The 19,821-nt window shown below is 44.4% G+C and overlaps 1 protein-coding gene across 16 annotated transcripts in view; it reads right to left on the bottom strand.

The window, feature by feature from the left end:
• The window catches only part of Erc2 (ELKS/RAB6-interacting/CAST family member 2), a 906,926-nt gene that overhangs the window by 150,171 nt on the left and 736,934 nt on the right, over positions 1-19,821 (bottom strand). For 4 of the 16 annotated variants that reach the window (XR_008217165.1, XR_008217166.1, XM_052733796.1 and 1 more), the window contains exon 20: positions 12,714-12,779. The exons of the other annotated variants lie outside the window; for them this stretch is intronic. Coding sequence is in view for 2 of the 4 variants with exons in the window: in XM_052733796.1 (XP_052589756.1) it covers positions 12,753-12,779 (27 nt within the window). In the remaining 2 variants the exon portion in view is untranslated. The remainder of the gene's footprint in view (positions 1-12,713; positions 12,780-19,821) is intronic. 16 annotated transcript variants of the gene reach the window in all.

Genomic DNA, 19,821 nt, shown 5'->3' on the forward strand with positions numbered 1-19,821 from the left:
GACGAGTATTCCACCCACCATGCCCTAGTGTGCACACTATATCCTGGTGTGTTCAGAAAGCTCCTTGGCCTTGCCCTGCTCTACAGGAGGCCATGCTTCCTCTGAACAGTGATGATGCTGGCTTCCTCCTGTAAAGTCTATGAGGTGGCTTCAGTTCAATAATGGTCTAAGTGAATTCCAAGAATTCTTCTAGGCCATGCTTCCACACGTAGACATGGGATTCTCCGCTAGGAGTGATGGCCCACACAGGGAAATTCAGCCATTTCTGCAATCAGTTTTGGTTGTTACACTGGGGGGCAGGAATGCTACTGGGATCCAGCAGCTAGAGGCTCAAGGTTGCTCTTAAGTATCCCACAATATACTGTATGTAAGACCAAGAAGTGTCTAGTCCTGATTGTTAGCGGCACAAAGGTTGAGAAACCTGGAATACTGCATTCCAGGGACTAACTGCTCATTCATAGAAACCAGCTCTATTGTTCACTGTCTGCAGCTTCCTGGGGACAATCTTCGTGAACTCCCCAGGGTCCAGTTATCTTGAAAATAGAACTGCTATCAGGGCCTGCCTCGTGAATGCGTAGGGGGTGATAAGGCAGTACACGGAAAATGCAACAGTGCCCTGGTCCAGTAAAGTTGCCCTTATCCCCAGAGCTGGAGGTTAAGCGCCAGACAGTGGGGCTTCAGAAGCTGTTGCTTGGTATGATTTGGTCACTTTAGCAAGGGCAGGAAATCTCAGAATTCAGAATGGGAACCTCACCAAAAACAAAACAAAACAAAAAAAAGCCGGGCGGTGGTGGCGCACACCTTTAATCCCAGCACTCGGGAGGCAGAGGCAGGCAGATCTCTGTGAGTTCCAGGTCAGCCTGGGCTACAGAGTGAGGTCCAGGAAAGGCTCTGAAACTACACAGAGAAACCTTGTCTCAAAAAACCAAAAGGGAAAAAAAGGGGGGGGGGAACTTTAGAATTAAGAATGGGAATCTCAGAATTCAGAATGGGGCCCTCAGAATTCAGAATGGTCGATCCACACACTTACCATGTTTGTGCATTCATAGTAGGGTTCAGCATGGTAAAAACTCTTGTTTTAACTGAAAGCAAGCTTAATAAGTAATTTACATGGCCCTCTCTAAAATCCTTCCAAGGACCCAGCAGTTATCTTTGTAATGTTTTCAAAGGTATCCATTTATCAATGCAGCTAGCATGTTGCTTTTTATAACACACTAGCCATTTTACATGGTTTAAAGGATTTAATTCACAAAACAACCTTACTAAATGGACACTAGCTTCCCCTCCTCCCTCCTCTTTTCTTTTCTAAATTTTTTTTTATTTTGTTTGTTTGTTTTTGGGGGGTTGTTTTGTTTTGTTTTGTTTGTTTGAGACAGGGTTTCTCTGTGTAGTTTTGGTGCCTGTCCTGGATCTCACTCTGTAGACCAGGCTGACCTCGAACTCACAGAGATCCGCCTGGCTCTGCCTCCCGAGTGCTGGGATTAAAGGCGTGCGCCACCACCGCCCGGCTTCTTTTCTAAATTAAGTAAAACCATTCTAAAGTATTTGGGTCTAAGGTCACTGGAGGCTTTCTAAAGTCTTCCTTCTGTACTACTGTTTTTCCTACTCCACGTTAACTATCATCTTCCTTTATACTTCCCAATCCTTTCCATTAGTAGAGGAGTTTTAATAACTTGACATAGGCTTTTGTCAGTGTGGTGGTTTGAATAGGCATGGCCCCCATAGACCCATGTGTCTGAATGCTTAGCCTATAGAGAATGGCACTATTAGAGGTGTGGCCTTGCTGGAGGAGGTATGATCTTGTTGGAGAAGTGTGTCACTGTGGGTGGGCTTTGAGGTCTCATATCTTAAGCTACATCCAGTGTGGGACACAGTTCATTTCCTATTGCCTGTGGATCAAGATGTAGAACTCTCAGCTACCTCTCCAGCACCATGTCTGCCTGCATGTTGCCTTGCTTTCTGCCCTGATGATAATGGACTAAACCTCTGAAACTGTAAGCCAGCCCAAATTAAATGTTTTCCTTCATAAGAGTTTCCGTGGTCGTGGTGTCTCTTCACAGCAATAGAAACCCTAACTAAGACAATCAGTTAGATGAAATGCTTAACAAGTCATTTAACATACACTATACTATGTGTATTATATAAGATATATGATGCACAATTACTTATATGTATACATATATCCCATTATTTGATTTTCCAACCACGAGTCAGCTGACTTATACGTGTCACAAACTCTTAGAGATTAAACTGTTTGGGGACAGACTTTGCATGAGGTTTAAGAGCTGTGTCTGCAGAACACCACCTCTGTGCTGGCTCCCAGTGATCACACAGTAATGAAAGTGAGGCAGGAATGGGATGGTAAATGATAAAAGTTCCTAAGGTCCAGGCAGGCTTCCCCACCTCCTTAGAAGCCTTACTTAACCTCTCTTCCTCAACTCGGGGCAAGAGAAGATTTCCATGCTGTGACAGAAGACGAATAAGTACAGGTTTGTGTGGATAAAGACAGCCTTTGGTATGAGCTCTCCTTCACTCAGGACAAACGGAGCTCATCATTACGACTCTGGTTCCATGGCTATGAAGCTCACTGGACTCCAGTGGGGTCTGTCAGCTGGCTACTATCCCATATTCCAATGCTGTTGTCACTTTCCTGTCCTCCTTTTACTTCCTCTAAAAGGAAGTGTCCTTTTTCTCCTCCAGTCTTGGTGTCCAGGCCACACCATACATCTCTCTGTCAGCTGCTGGAAACGCTCATACTAACTGATACCTAAACACACTTGATGTTAGGTTATACAATACAAAGCTGCCTGATACCAAACTGGATGGTTTTAAATTCTTATGATCAGTTCCTTATATTGACAGATAATTAAGATATTTATTGTACCAGTCAAGGTGGTGCGTGCTGATAATTTTAGCACCTGAGAGGTATAGACAAGGGGTCAGAAGTTCAAGTTTAGCCTTGGCTGCATAAGTACAAGGGTACCCTGGGGTACATGAGACCTTGTCTCAAAGAAAAAAAAGAAACAAAGGAAGGAAGGGAGGGAGGGAGGGAGGGAGGAAGGGAAGAAAAGAAAAGAAAATTCATTATTTGGGTGAAATATTCCAAAGAAGGGACTTAGTCTAGTGTCTGTTGAACTGCACATAGTAGGCACTCAACAAATATCGGCTGAGCTAATTATTAAACAGGTGGGCCTCAGGTAAGCCTCATCTATTGTGGTATGTGACTCCCCCCTCCACCTGGTGTCATCTTTCATTTCTTTTCAAATAATCTGAATAATTTGTAGGCAGGGGCACAGCAGCTTAGCCTTTAATCTCATCAACAAAGGGCCTTCCAAAGAGGAGACATTCTTTTGGCGGTGGTTGTTGGCATTTCAGATATAATTACATTTTTCACCCTAAAATTTCCCAATGAGATTAAGACTTACATTCAAAGTCTCCTTAACTCTCTCTCTCTCTCAGAAGTCTGCACCAGGAGCTCTACCCACTCTCACACAGTGTCTGAAGGAGGCCAGCTGCCGGCAGCCATGAAACACAAAGCACAAAGGCCTGTCGTCTACCAGAGCATGTCCTGCTTGCACAGTTCCTGGAAGCCTCTCTGAGAATGCGTCACCACCAGCAAGTGTGTACACGCTTTTCTTCAGGCAAAGGAGAAACAACCCAGCCTTTCTCCACAAGCTGTGTCCAATATTTCCTTTATCTACTTAGGATCAGTGGCGAGAACCACACAAACATCTAGGAAAATGCTTTAGCATTCTCTTGGCAATTTTGCTGGGTTTACAGTATGTGGCAGAATTTTTCCTGACTTCAAAACACAGTGGTCATTCTTAAATGGCTGGACGTTCTAAGCCTCTTCACTAACTGAATTCCAACAGGCCACTGGTGGTGCCAGTTTACTGGAAATGCCTAGGCATAGGGTTTGGAACCTGTGGGTACACAGTTTTTATTGCCTAGACTGCTTGCTCACTTGTGGCCCATTTAGATGTGGCCCATTCTTGGCATGGAGATCCCTGGAAGATGGGCACCATTTGTCCCTTAGGCAAGATGTGTCACTCTGGAGTGGTAACAACAGGTAGATGAGTGTTCACCCTCAACCTAGCATAGGAGATGGAAAATAAGACATTCAGAGTTTTCTACTACCCAGTGGACAGTTGCCGAGTTCCTCTAGACATTCTGACACTGCCCTAGCCTCTGGCACTTTCTCCTTTCCCCCTTTTCAACTCTACATTCCGAAAAGGGAAAAATAATTCCTTCCTGTACCAATTGTACTGAGGGCCCGGGGGTCTGAATGGTATTGCAGATTGGCAATGGAAAGGCTGTGGCCATGCCCTTCACTTCTCAGAAGAGAGCATGTTGCTCATCCTCAGACGTAAAAGAGTAGGAAGGTTTACTTATAACATGTTTTCATCATGCTTCCAAGCTAGGGCCTGGTGCTAAGGAATGAGAATTTCCAAGAGATCGGTTGCTACCACTCTGACAGAGACCCTAAGGGAATACTTGAGCACAGCCAGAATCTGAAGTTGCCTATATCCTGTGACCACCAACCAACACAGTCCCAAGGAGGGCCTGACTTATGAGCACACACAGTGTGGTGTCAAAGAAGGCAGGTCAGCCCTACGGTCACAGGAACCTTCTTGAAGAGTGGAAGGATTAGAAGGGTGCCTGCTACAGATTCTTTTCAGTGACCTTTGTCACACTGGGAACAGCTCTGAGAGCAGCAGTAAGGCAAGGAAGTGTGGCCCAGTGGTCACAGAACAGGATCTGTGTAGCAAGTAGAGTTAGGGCCTGAAACCCATAGAGATGAGCCACTTGACCTAAGACCTGGCTCAGCAGAAGCTCTCGGCTGCTGTGTGCTGTTGTTCTCCCTGTTAACACTGTATTTTCTGGAAAACAAAGCAGGAGGAATATCTATTCCCATCACAGTGTCTTAGACCAACAGTTTTACAGGAAGAGCTGAGCGAGGACAGGAGAAGCTCACGTGAGAACACCTGGCAAGGGAGGCCTTGAGGTAGAAGGGAAACGGCCATGGTGGTGGGTGTACTCAGGGAGCCACAGCGGAATTCATTCTTGCTGTGAGTGTTCTTTGCCTTTCTCATTTGCTGGAGTTTTTGGAGATGTTTGAAAAGGCTCGAGGTTGAACCAAGAAGAAAACTATGCTCCAGCCTGTCCACCACTTAGATGGCCACACAGCTGACCCCTGGGGAGTATCTAGGAGCAGTGGTTAAGGCCAGGAGCAAGAGCCGGTACCTTCTTAAGTCGACCAGTATTCCAAGAGGAGTCCTGAAGACTGTCACTGAAAACACCACACTGACCACATATTCTCATGCTGATGCTGTGGGGGAGCTCAGATCTACATGCAGGACAGAATGAAGTCATGCCCTCATCCAGAGCCTGTGTTCTGTAAACATCTCATCTTTCTAGGAACTGGGATCCTCTGAGAAACAGCACATATGATGTATGAGGTCCTGATCAAAAGACAAAGGTTATGGGGCAGGATTGTCACAAATGGTCACATCTATTGTTCTGCTACCTAGGTAAGGGCTCACTGACTCTGGTACCTGTCTCTGCTGTGACCCATAGCACACGTGTAGGCTCGACTTTGCAATGTGTGGAGGTTTGTTTTTTTTCCCCCTCTTGGAATTCAGTATTTCATATTCTGCCTACTCATATCTGCATCTCTGATTAATTTGGCCAGATGTGAGCATCTGGATTCCTCCGAGAGTTGCCCCCCTCCACATTCCTCCTCTTCTTTGGACCATTTGTATGAATTTTCTAACCTCACTTGGTTCCCAACACCTCCCAAGTTAGTGTCATCTGTGGTCTTCCTTCACCCGCTCTTCTCTCCCCTTTACAGATCACTAATAAAGACGTGAAACAAGACAGATCACCGCCACACTCTGAAGCAAACGACAAGAGGGCGGGAAGGCCAGAGAGCTCTGTGGGTACCAGCCCTGGCAGAGGAAGGATGGAGCATAGTGCCACCACACTCTGCTGGCAGCCTCCCCCAGCGAGCCCATGGTCATTTATGACCACTATTTGTTTTTATCTTCTCAGCCAGGTGCCAGGTTCTGAGAGTGTGGTCATATCTAAGCCATCATGTATAATCGTGCCCGGTAACACTGATGAGTTCCAGAAAAGCCACAGCATGAGTGTCCTGTCTTCTCTGCTGGAGATCACCACCTCCCCCCAGGTGACCATCCTGGAATGCAGGGAGAGTGAGACTGAGACACCATGGCCCTTCCCTCCCTTCCAACTCACCGAGTCACAACTGTTCATTAAATATTCACTGGCTTTTCACGTTACTCATTAGATTTTTCTTTTACCTGAAAGAAACCCTTTGTTAAAAGCATGGACAAACCAAAAATTCTTTTGCAATTCTTGATTCTTGAGTATCAGCGACAGAAGAAAACAAAAACAAAAGATAACGGGGAAGCGGGTGTGTTTTAGGGATCAACATGCCTGCTAGGAAACAGAGGGAGCTCAGGTTTATCTGTGCTCACAAGAACTGATTTTCCATTCTGATTTTCTGTCTTTTGGTCCCACCTCCCAATTGACTAGTCCCACAGAGTCAATCACTCTCCTTAGCTGGCAGATAGAGTTACATTTGCCTGGGCCAGGAAGCAAGAAACACAGTGATAATCTACCTAGGACTGAGCACTCACTGTGCCCCAGGCATGGTGAGGCACCGGACCTACCTCAGCTTATCTGGTCCTTACCACAGCCCTGGGAGCTATGTATAACATCCACCAAAAGTGGAAATAGAGAACCAGACACAGGCCACCCAGCCTAGCCTAGCAGCACCTACATTCAGAAATCACACTGGTACCTAGAGATGAGCAGCTCTTCCCTGGACCTCTGAATGTCTACTGGGGATCACAGATGTTCTTTTGGAGGAATATGTCCAACCCACATGGACATCTGGTAAACACAGTGGTGGATCTGTAGGCTCTGCAGGGTTCAGGACACAAATTTAAAGGCTGTGAACAATCCTAAATCCTTTCAGAATAGCAACCACACTTCTTTTCTACCCGTCTCCATTACTGAAATGAAAAATTTTACCCAATAAAACATGGACTACAAAGACCGTGGATAGGATGTTCAAGTTTCTAGTTCTGAATGGTAACTTTCCTATTCTATTCTAATAGAAGATAAAAGTGGCTTCCAGAGGAAGAATTAAAAGAGAGATAGTAGCAACGGGGGCAGAAATGAAGCCTAAAACCATCTCACTCTGCTCAGGAATTGATTTTGCAACTCGAAGCGGAGACATCATCATGACTCTTCTGTAACATCTCAAAATTGCTTCTGGTTATTTCTCATTCTGGGTCCTGAAAAGAGAGGTGAAATCTTCTTCTGCAGGACAACATCAATAACTGTTAAGTCCAAGAGAGAGCCAGATCCCATGAGTCATGCTGGACTGTTGGAAACCTGGTGATCTCAGGAGGAGCTGCAAGAGATCTTGGCATTGTTCTCCCCTCTCTGGGGACTTGTTGACCTCCTACAACCTCAGCAGTTTTGTTTTTCTACAGAACACCCTCTCCACACACAACTCCTCATTCTGTTATTTATTGTTATCACTACTATTGTTATTTTGTGTGGTGCTGGGAAAGAGCAGAGGGCCTTTTGTGCATAACAGCATGCACATTATCACTGAAGCTATAACTCTAGTCCTTACTTGTATTTTTTATTTTGAATAGAGGTTTCCCTAAGTTGCCCAGGATAATGTTGAACTAGTGATCCTCCTGCCTCAGCATCCCAAGTAGCTTAGATTGCCAGCCTGTGCCACAAAGCATTGTTTCTTTGCAGCCTTTGGTAATCAAGTTCTCTCCTTCTCTGGAGAGTTGGAGAAGCCCTAGTCTTCAACTTGGACATCAACCATACTTTAAACTCAGCTTTCATATCATTGCAACCAGAGGCCAAAGATTCCCATGCTGTTACCCAGGCAAATACAAAAGAGCACAGGTCTGAAGCCTACCTGTGCCTTGGCCAGGACGACGGGACATCTGGAGAAAAGAGTCCTGGGTCTCTATTCGGCCCTCCGCCTTCTAAAAGCCTCTGTGACTCTGACACCCAGAGGGGCATTCTCAACTTCATCCTTTATCTGACCTCCCCATCCGGTCCTCCTGGCTTCATTTCCTAGTCTTTTCTCCAGTTTACACACTTGTCTGCATCGGCACTGCTGCTGCCCTGGGCCAGCACCGTTGATTGTCTCAGATGATGGAACTGCCCCTACTTCTGCTTTCCTGCCATGAAAATTTAGCCTTGTCATAGCATCCAAGGCTGTTCTCCATCTACAACAAAAACTCAATTATGGCATGGCCCTGCTTAAGATCTTCCAAAGTCTATTCATTTTTCTTAGGCTAAAGTCTGAGCTTTTTATTTGGCCTTGAAAGCCATGTCTGGCCTTTTTCTATCTCCCCACCCTCATCTCTCTGTGTTACACTCTACTCAGAAGCTGTGGTTTCCATGAAGGTTTGCCTGCTCGCAGCTCTCTGTGCACCTGCCTGTACTATGTCCTAAGCATGTCCTTACACGTGGTATACCTTGACTCTTACTCTTTCAAGACTTGGCTGGAAATGCACTTTCTTACAGGAAACTCACAGAGCAATGAGTTCCTCTTCCAGTTATTACCTTCCTGGCTTCTGCCCAAGCAGTTATCAAAATTTGTAAGATGACTACTAATGGGTTTAATCATTTATGTTCTATTTTCATTTATTATATTAGTAAGATTCACAGGGGAGTACCACATTTACTTTATTCATCATTGTTATCCTTACATGTAACCAAGACCTTCCCCATTTGATAAGTAAATAAAACTGAATGAATGAATGAATGAATGAATGTCTTAATATCCAACAGTACAAGGTAGAGCTACATTAGCCCAATATCCATAGGAGTCCTAAGCTAAACAGAAGCACTAGTGAATATTTTAGTAGAAGAAGCAGGAAAGAAAATCCCAGAGGAAGAGAAGGAGCAAGAGGCTTCCAGCCATCCCATTCCTGCAGCTCCAGGACAAGCACAGGTATGCTATATGCAGAGAGAAGTGAGGGCTATACAAACTCCACACTTCCAGTGGGACATCCCTCCCTACCCTTCCATCTTTCCTGGGGTTGATGTGCTCGGAGTTACACTGGCCTTTCCACCACTGCTTCTGTGAATAAAACCTTCTGCCTGTGTTTAAATGTTTTATCTGCTGACCATGCCACACAGCTCTAACTCTTCATTTGTATCAAGATATATCTACTAGCATCATGATTCCACACTAGAACTTGCTAAAGTTACATCTATATTTTTAATCAATCAGGTCATAAATTTACATATGCTCTCAATAGAGAATGGCATTCCTTTCTGGTGATTTAAGAAATAAAAGCAATGTTCTATGCCTGCCCAATTTTAAGAACTAATAACAAGAGCTCAAACAACTCAGTGTCAAAACAAATGTATCACTAGGTCTCAAGGTATCCTAACTTGGTCTCCTACTGTTCCACATCTTTGAGTGTTCACAGACAAAAGTACTACTTGAGACCCTAAAAAAGCACCTTCGTTCAATGAAGATGAGGAGTTATTTGTTGACACTAAGATTGTCACACCACTGGGTTTTCCCTAAGGAAAGCAATAGGGGATTGAACAGCTGCTCTTTCTGCTTTTGGGAAGCACAGGAGATAATATTGTTAAGGCTCCTTGCACACATTTTCACACTCAAAAGTGCATGTGTTGAGGGGGACAGTCCAAGGACAGTGGTTGCAAACCCACACAACAGGGATGCTCACAAGGACAACTTGTGGGAAATGCATCCCCCAGCAGATCCTAAGCAAAAGGAAAAAGGGGTGCTGAACCAATTGTGAGGGGCACAGAGCAACAACCAGCCAGAGGGTGCAGAAATACATCCTGAGTGCAAGTTGCCCTGACTATGAATTCGTGGGACCCATTGCAAAATGAAAATGTAGGATCCCCTTGTTGGAAAACCTTAAGTGTTTCACAGTGGTGACAAAAGACCTTTAAACTAAGAGCAGGCCCAGTCCTTCAAAGCACAAGGCCCTTGGACTGTATTGGCCACCCCCAGATAGAGCTAGGCCTGACCACGAGGATTAAAGGTGGAGCAAGGTTAATTCTAGGGACCATTGAAGCTCCTTAGAAAAGCAAACTTCCCCGTCCACTTTGCTCCCATAAAACACCACTCTTGGATGATCACAGGGAGACAAATAAATCAGGCCTGGGCCTCCCATTCACAAGTGGCGAGAGAGGGAGGAGCTGATGGGCTGCTATGCTAATTCCAATTTGTTATAAACTTTAGAACAACTCGGCCTAAATTATGATTCATTTCAGCACCAGGACTCTGGTTTCAAGTGAAGCCCTCTGATGCTGTTACGCGCGTATAACTGATGCCTACGCAAAGAGCATGTTGTAATGTTTCTTTTATAAGGGCTATAAATCAAAACATTCGAAACAGTTAGTTTTTTAATGCACCATTATTATCCATCTTTAGTTATAAATTTAATGTCTCTTTAGGCCACAGAGATTGTAATACAACCAGAAACATGTGATGGTTGTTCCAACACAGAAGGTTCCCCCAGTATCTCGTTATTTCAAGTCTTAAAGAAACAACTTTAAAAAGCCCTAGGGTGTCTGAGCACACGCGTTTGAAGGAGTCCTAAAGAAAGATAGCACTTTCCCCCAGGAGTCTATACAATTTTTCAGAACATATTAGGCAGAATAATGCATCCCCTGATTTTCTGAAGACAGTTCTTTTCTGGGATGCACAGTGTTTGGGTACTTGACAGAGAAATACAGGGACAGGGACTTCACACTGTTCTCTATATTGCTTTGAGCAAAGCTAGATCTTTCTATGGGTCTTCGACAGAGCTGGTTCTGTTCTGAGACGGACCCGGGAGACAGCAGGGCAGATGTCCTGAATCCTGTGAAGGAACAGCCATTCTTCAGGAAGAGACACAAGTATAGCCTAGTACCCTAACGTTTGCTTATTTCAAAAGGTGTGCCTCACAGAAGAGTCCCCTTCTTAAGACCATCTCCAAACCTGTGGAACCTTCTGTTGCCTACACGTCTCTGGCATGTTTGGTGGTAAATGCTCCATGTGTGCTTTTCAGTGTTAAAAGCCCTCCTCATTTAACACTGCTCTCGGTAAGTACCCCTTTTACTGGCTGGCTGTCAGTCCGTACAATGGCTCTCTTCATGACTTCCCTGGACAGGCTGTTAGGTTTCTGACTCCTGCTGTGAGGGATGTCCTGGTGTTACCACCTCCTCACACTGACAAGCTTTCCTCCTGATCCCTCAGCTTCTAGAATGTTCCTGCCAGTACCGCCTTTCCAGTCATTCAGGAAGAAGAGACGAGAACCATCAACAGCAGGCTGGCATGGCACACTACATATTTCCTATGCCTACAGATGTCCTACCTGAAAATTAGTTTCTGGACATTTTTTTCCTGCCACCAGAACCACCCAAGCCAACTGGCACACTTGGATTTAGAGCAGTTTCAACAGAGAAGTGGAAGGCAGTAGTAAAACCAACACCCAAGTTTGGGGCTAAAATCTCATGGACTGCACTGCCATGCTTTAGGAAGGCAGGATTTGAGAAAATGCACACAACCAATTATCCTAAGGGTTGTCTCAATGTTGATTTCCCAGCATTGTGATATTTCATGTTTATCCCAGAACAAAGACCTGCATATGTAATACTTTCTGACCAGAATAATTACCCCAGCACAAAGTCTACCACATTCCTTGTTCTGAACAAAATGTCATGTGTAGTGTCATCAAATTCAATGGCATATCCACGTCACCATATGAACATTCAGCTCCAGGGAGTTGGTGGTAAACGTTCATGGTGTATTGGAGAAGAACAATTCCCAGCAGCTAGAGTTCAGTGTTCCATTTCTAACTGTGTGGTGTTTATATGCACCCCTACTCAATTACAGTACACAAAACAAAACAAAGGGAGGATTCTTCACCGCTAAGATCAGCTTTTAAAAAGCAGAACCCCCGCTATAAAATACAATGCATATAATTAATGATGTAAATTCTCTTAGAAGTGCAAGTTTTAATCAAAGCCACAGATAAAATACCACTAAGGCCCCCTATGGCAACACATCCATTCTAATTCACTGGAAGAGTTACGGTTACCCATTCACCATTATTATGCCTGGATCCTTGTGTGTTCTTCAGAACTGCCACAGAAGGGACAATACTATCCATTTAACAGGCTTCTTAGAGATGACAATTTCAGCTTCATATACTTCTGTTTTCCTTATTTCTTGCCAAATGTTTGATATGACCCAAAGAACATGAGAGCATACCATACTGGTATATCTGGTAAAGCAAGCAGTCGGCTGCAAACCACGACTGGAGAATTGTGACAAGTTTTGCGACTACAATCATGCCTTAAAAGAGTGTATAAGAATCCTAAGGTCATAGTGTACATCCGAGATGACATAGAAACATTTGGATTGTGCTAAACCCAGCCCCAACAAGGCAGAGCAACAATGTGCTGGGGATGGAGGTGGGGATGGGAAAGCAAGGTGGGATGGACTAGGGTTCTTGGGAATGGTCAGAGCACGCGGCCATTCTGCGCTCATGGAACACAGTAGCAAACACAGGACACAATCACAAACTCAGCAAGCACAATTGAGCACGCACACAATACAACACTAGAATGCAATCACTTTTTTTTTTTTAAGAAAAATGATAGAAAAGATGGTTTCTCACCCCTCAAAACAAAACTGGAACTTTGGTTTACAGGCCCGGCTATGCCCATATGCCCTCCTCGTCATCCTGCGGCCGGCCCGAGGTGAGAAGGTGTACAGAGAGGAGGGGCGCCAGAATGAAAGAAGAGAAGGTTAGTCACACCAACATGCACGGAAAGGCACACGATTCTGAACTTTCTGTTTCATCTTAAAGAGCAAGGAAAACAAATCCATAGTAACTTAAGTTCCACATCACTGGTTTGTCAAAAGCATAACCAAGTTTTGTATCTATGGCAACCCCACACAAAAACATTCCACCCACTCAAGCTGTGACTCTGTCAAGATTGGATTAGGAGATTAAAATTAGTCTACATTAGTAGATGATTATTTTTTTGGAAAGCATGCAATTTGAATTTCATATGCCTAAAGAGTGGATTAAACCTTTAAAGTAAGCAGAGAAGTAATTATAGTAATCAAATACCCTTAATTTCTCTTAAGCTTAAAGTATCAATAAAAGATGAAGAATAATTAAAAAAAACTTTCTACTTAGGTGGAATAAACTCTTTCGCATGGGATAACTCCCATTAGTTATTTTAGGAAGTCTCAGACACACTGCAGTCTGATTTGGCTCCTTCTCTTTGGAAGTTAGCATACAGAAAGGTGTACCTATGTGGAATAATTAGTTTTACATTGATAATCAAGGAAGAGTGTAAATTTGCAATTCGGCAGAATGCTCGCAAAAAAAGATATTGTTTAGTTTAACACTGTGTTCATCTGTGGGTAAACAGAAACTAATTTGGTTTGAATTTTGGTTGAAAATGTTTCCAAAATGGCTCTGGATAATTTCTTCTCTGAGAGAAGTGGCCAATAAGCAGGAGCTCAAATTCTTGAAGATGGCAGTATATGCTCTATGGCAAAGCCTCAGCTGTAAACAACTCTCTCTGTCACAGGGCGTGTCTAAACAAGCATGTAAGACAGAGTGGTCCACACGCTGGCCCTACATATCATCTGAGGGCAGGGTGCTCTTAACAACTCACCAAGGACAACAGAGTCTGCAGGAAAAAAAAAACAAAAAAAAACAACAACTGGATGTAAGGGGGATAGTAACCTGGAACATTTCCTCAGACTTGGGTCTGGACTATTGCAGGTGTTGGATGCAGTAGTAGGTTGAATCATATGGAAATGCCCCTACCTCAGACTTCCAAAAATGGGAATTTCACACAATTCAATATATGGCTTCATAAACTTCAGTAAGCCAAGGTAATTTTTATCTACTTGAGGAATCAGGTGTATACTCTTTGAACTGATTGACAAATATAGTTTTTTTGCCTTTGTTTCTCTCGTGAATTTAAAATATTATTTTGAGAAAAGATCCAGAGACTTCAGATTGCCAAAAGAATCAATGGTCCACAAAACTTCAGAACTCCTCATGGGACTTTCAATCAAGAGAGTTTGAACTGGATAAGTCAGGATGAATCTTCACTTGATAGCTTATGTAGAACTCTTCTGGCAGAAAGCAAGTACTGTGATCAATCTGGAGGAGGATATTTATTTACTAGCTCATGTTCAGGCCACACACTTCTTCATCCTTACAGGACTGAGGAAAGTGTATTGCCACACTCACTGAACTTCCTGGCTATCTCTGTAGAAAAGCAAATTTGATGTTCCTTTTTCATGTTAATAAAGAAAACAAGTTTACAGCAGGGTACCCCAGGGCAGTACTGAGTAAGCTTTGGGGACCTAGCAACCTATGAAACTCAATGCAGAATTTCAGTGGGTATGTGCGTAAACATGCTCTCTGAATGGAGGCCCTGACTTTCATCTTAAGGTTCTTGACCCCCAAAGTCATTTCTGTAGGAAAACTCCAGGCACAAGAAGATGCTACAATGTGCCAGTTACAAAATGAGACTAGAGGTTTTCTGTGAAATACAGCCCACAGCCCCTGCTGACCGCTTCCTAAATGACTGTCAAATAACTTTGCTTGCAGAACAATTTATTTCATTTTGCATTTAAAACCCAACAGCACATTTACATGGAGTTTGTTCCAAGTCCATTCGTATAGGGTTTCAGTTTCAAAAAAAGAAGAAAGAAAAGCCAATGTCACCAAAATCTGCCACTACTTTCCTAACAGTGAAGTGCGGTCTAATGCAAATCACTTTTAGCAAATTAAATATATTAAAGAGTGGTAATTAATTATGATTGAAACAGACAGGAGTTGTAGCTTGAAAATATACACTGCCAATATCACTACTGTTCCTCGTCCACCATAGGAATAAAAAGGAGCTCCCAGATGTCGAGGGTTATTAAAAACCAGATGTTGAGATCGACGTCTTGTATGCTAGTGGATAAAGTAAAGAAATATGACAGCCCAATATAAACTCAGCTAACATTTAACATGGTAGAAATGTGGATAAATTCCTCTCATGAACTGAGAATATTACATATTTTAAAAAGTTCTTCATTTTCAAAGTTTAATAAGATTTTAGAAGAAAATAGAAAGGGAATGGTGGCCATGTCTGGTCTTTCTTGTCTTCAAAGCATAAACCTGAACTGCCCCTCCTCACCAGGTCCTTTGGGTCAGCGTGAGTGTCCAGTTGAGAAATAAAAATCAAAGGTGAGGAGCTAACCAAGAGGCAGCTAGCTCCATGCCTTCCAAACATTCGCAACTGTGTGACAGCTCCCTGCTTGCAAGTATTAAGCTCTTCAGCAACCTTACCCCACAGAAATGTAAATCAGAAGAAAACGAAAACAAACAACAACAAAACAGAGATGGACACTTGATTCCTAATGTGCTGCCCCATCACTTGGAGACGCTTGGAGTTTTCAAATGCAACAGAGCCTGTGTTCTCCTCTGATGTCCCTGTTTCCAGTGGCTTTTCTGGATTTTGACTGGTGTTTGTTCCCTGGTGTGTCCTTTGTAAGCAATTGCTCTGCCGGAAGTTGCCAAAGTATCTGGATGGGAAGAGGCTGCTCTAGTCCATCCATCATCTGTTCACTTTTGTCTACAGCATCTGAAGCTGGGAACGTGCTCTGTGGATTGAAGCCCAGAGAAAGGAGACCTCAAAACAGCCAGTTCTGAGGTTAGGGGAAGCTTAACTGTAAACAACCCCAGGATGCGTCTACAGCTCCAAGGATGATGGGGCGGACAAGAGACCTTGATGGAAATCCTACAGTCCAGATGCCAGGCTCTAATGGGATTCTCTAAATGCTGAGATAAAACAAATTCCTTCCCAGATGGGCTGCTCACTGTGCGTTTGTTGATGACAAGATCTGGAAGCAAAGGAACTGAGTCATTGTTGACAAGTCAAAAGGCTTCTTGTTGTGTGTGTATGTTGGAGGGGGGCAGCATTTATTAGCCCATCAAGGAAGCTCTGAACAGGAACCGGATAGCCTGGCATGATAAACAACCCAGGGTAAGCCTTTAATGGGTCTCCATTTTGAAGTGTTAGGTACAGCAGGTAGGCAAACCCACGCCCATCACTGTTTTCTAAAACATCTGCAGTCCTTTTAGAGTATTAGATTGATTTTCCCCTTGAAACTGGAGGACTAAGTTCTTAATGAAAACCTTATTGTCATACCTATCTTACCTAGAAAAGAGGGAGAAACCAAGGGAGAGCCACTTTCAAAGGCTTTTGTGGGAACCTACCCCTGTCTGCAAGGAAGTGAGCCTCACCCCTGGTCAGGAGTCCTTACTGTGTGGGATGGGGTTAGTGTGAACTGGCTCTAGACCTTCCCTTACCCCTACTTTCGATCATGGCTTCTCTGAAACGTCAAGTCACAAAAGCAGGGCTATAGCGTGGGGTTCATGACATGCCCTGAGTCCAGGTTCCAAGAAGTCATGTCCTCTTGACACTTCTGGCTGCAGAGCATGTGAAGGGAAGCAGGCTTGGAGGAAGCCAGGGAGCCTGGACATGTTCTCCCACGTTCAAGCCCACATCTCCCCTCTAAAGACTGCTTATTCACAACTTACATGTCCTGTTCATGGATGCTTGGTCTCTACCCAGGGGATGGAGTCAGGCATGGCTGTGACCTCCCATGTGACTTGTATTTGCCTCCTCCTACAGGGGCCACTGGCAGACATGTTCCCCAAAGAATAAGAAAGCCTCGGCCAGGTTCACATACACGTTCCTGGCTGTTTTAAGTATAAATGCCTGCTCATTTCTGAGCAGTTTCAAAGCTATCCGCAAGTATCAGTGCCTCCTTTAGGTCAGAGAAAACCTTCACAGCCATCTGAATTTCTCCACTAAGTTTCACTGCAGCCCCCAGAAACAGACATCAGGTAGAGTTTGTATAGCTGTGGGAAGGTGGGCAGAGAGGAAGTTGAGGCAAGGCACCAAAGAACATCTGGCAGGGTGCTATGGAACCAAGATGAAATTCCAGACTGGCCAAGTGGAAATGTGTACCTTTCTGACTCTGCCTGAGCTGAACCCCAGAAAGCGCATTTGGATCTCCCTTGGTGGTATGTGTTGACTCTGCTTAGCTCAGCTCTGAAGTACTCAGGACTCTGCACTGACCCCTCCTCACATGGTGATGATCCCAGTTGGTGGATGATGCTACAACCTAGGCCCGGTCCCCTGACTCTTGGAAGAAAAGGGTCCTCACAGGCCATGGGACTTGTTCACTTGGAAGGATCAGCAGTACTTCAGCAAAAATCTCCACATCTCTGTGGGGAAGGACAGTACCTTTACGCCCTTCAGACTGCCTGACAAGTTCTCAGACACAGGAGCCGAAGAGATATTTATAAGTGAGTACCAACGCCAGGCTACATTCTGGCTTTTTAAAATGAGCCTTCTGGGAGAGAATGCTGCCTGGCTCCCAGAGCTGCCAAGTATTGAGGATAACTGCCCCATCTCCAAACAATGTTTGGCTCTTTCTATCACAACAGCTCCATCCTCCCCTGGCTCTTTCTTCTCACCCTTCCGAGTGAAGGCTGGAACTTCCCTGGTTGACTGAGAGATGACGGGAGTGGTCCACATTTTAAGAGGCATACTGGAGCACCTCTCAGGAGAGAGGTAGACTGGACAGCCTGTGGAGCCAGATAGACTGATCACTGGAAAACAGAGCAAGGATACCATGGAGACACCCTTGCTAAGGAACTCAAAACATTATAGACACTTTGGTGGTAGCCTTCCCCCCTGACTTCTAACTTGGCATCTTGGAGTACTCACTCAAAATTTTAGTACCATATAAGAACTTGAGTCTTATTTCTTTTAAGAGAAAGAAATTTGGAGAAGCCAGTCTCTGGCGAATAGATCCAGCTCTCTGGGCTGAAGAGGAAACTGCTGGAAGGCTCTCCATTGGCCAATAATATTGTTTGGGAGCACAAAGTCAACATCTGCTAAAAGCCGAGCCACTGCCAGATAGCCGTAAAAAGGGGCGGGAGTGAAGACAGGCTTTATTTTTGCTCCTTCATCTATCAGTCATTAACACTTGGCTTTGTTAAACACAGTAAAATTTGTGTTTTTAACATGGCTCTGGCTGGACTATTTCTTGGCTGGTGGGCCACCAAATCTCCTAGATTTTTGACTTTGCTTTTTCCCTGTTGCTTACAGACAAAAATGGGATCCATGCAGTTCCCACACTTCATGGGGGGCTGTAAGAACTAAATGAGAGAATGAAAATTAAACTACTTCTGACTGGGCACATCCTCTGTGTTGGGAGTATTCTGGAGTTTCCTCTGCTCATTAGTAGAGAGACGCCCGAATCAGAATGTTGTACGGTGCCATTATTTCATGAACATGTTGTTTTTTTTATTAAGTAACAACTATCAGACTTTGTGAGTGTGTGTAGCGTGTATTAAAAGATGCCTCCAGCTCCTTTCCCTCTGTTGCTCCTTTATCTTTGAAGAGCTGCAAGCGCCTGGAGTGTGTAAGTCAAACATGATCCTTAGTCCAGCAGTTCAAGGGGGAAAAAAAGAGAGGCAGTGGGTATTCAGCAATATAAAATGGATTTCCCTGTTTCCCGGCGCTTCAAGGTTGGCCACCCCTTTTCAATAGAGAGTTGACATGCTGCCTGTTAGACAAATGTGACTGGATTAAAGCGGCAGCACGGTGAAAGGGAATCCAGCCTCTGATGTTGCCAAGCCTGAGTTCCACCTACAGACAGGCTGCGGAGTGCAGGCTGGGCCCGAAAGCCCTGCTCACTGGAAAGACACAGGGCAACAAATCTCTTAATGAAGTCCTAATACTGCAAACGCAGTGTAAAAGTAAAACAACCCAGTAAAGGGGGCAAAGCCCTGCTTTACCCCAAACAGGGCAACAGTAGAATCCTGACTAGATGCTAGCCTCCTTTGAGGAAAACCCTTTTCTATCCCGAGGGTCCCAGCACACCAAGAAGCTATGCTCTTTTCCCACACATCAAGACCATCCCGGCAGGGTTTATCAGGGCTTGCCTCATGTGCTTACACAGGAGGAATTAACATCACACCCAGATTAAAGAGCTCTGGCAATAATCTACAAAGCCCAGTGCCTGCGAACTTGCTTCTTTTCCTGGGCCTGGAATGGCTGGGTGAGCATGCAGCTCCTAGCTGAGGGAAGAGGCACTGAAATACCTTCCACAACAGCAGCATTTGTCCCCATCCCCCTCTTTACCTGTGGCCCCACAGTGTCGCCCTGGAGCTTCTGCTCATAAAAGCAAGCAAACACATAGACTTCCTCTTTTCGTTAGCAGTGGTGAGAAATGGCGTAGGCCATTTGACATATTTTAGCAGTGTGGAGGATCTCTCACAGACGTTGTGAAGATCCGTGCTATTGGTGCTATCTTTTTAGAACATCTATTTATTTTTTTAATCTGATGAGTTTTAAACCATATTCCAATTGTTGAAAAATTCCAAAAAAAATATTCCAATCCAACTTGTGACCAATGAGGCTCCAGGAAAGAAGCAAGTGCCTCACAGGATGTAGCTCCATGGACACATGAGGTGATCGCTGGCTCAGCTCTGAGAGGTCTGGTCCCGGAGTGGCTGTGGTAGAAACTTCTGAACCCTGATCTCACCCAATACACATCAGCACCCAGAGAAGAGCTCTTCATGGGCTGCTGGATTTGAAGCCAAAAGCTGAGGCTTCTTTCAGAATGAGGGCCATGAAATCAAATTTGTAACACACAAAACAAACAAACAACTAAAAAGGAAA

The sequence above is a fragment of the Peromyscus californicus genome, unplaced genomic scaffold (assembly GCF_007827085.1).
Source record: "Peromyscus californicus insignis strain IS unplaced genomic scaffold, ASM782708v3 Scaffold_12__1_contigs__length_115047231, whole genome shotgun sequence".
Taxonomy (NCBI): Eukaryota; Metazoa; Chordata; class Mammalia; order Rodentia; family Cricetidae; genus Peromyscus; species Peromyscus californicus.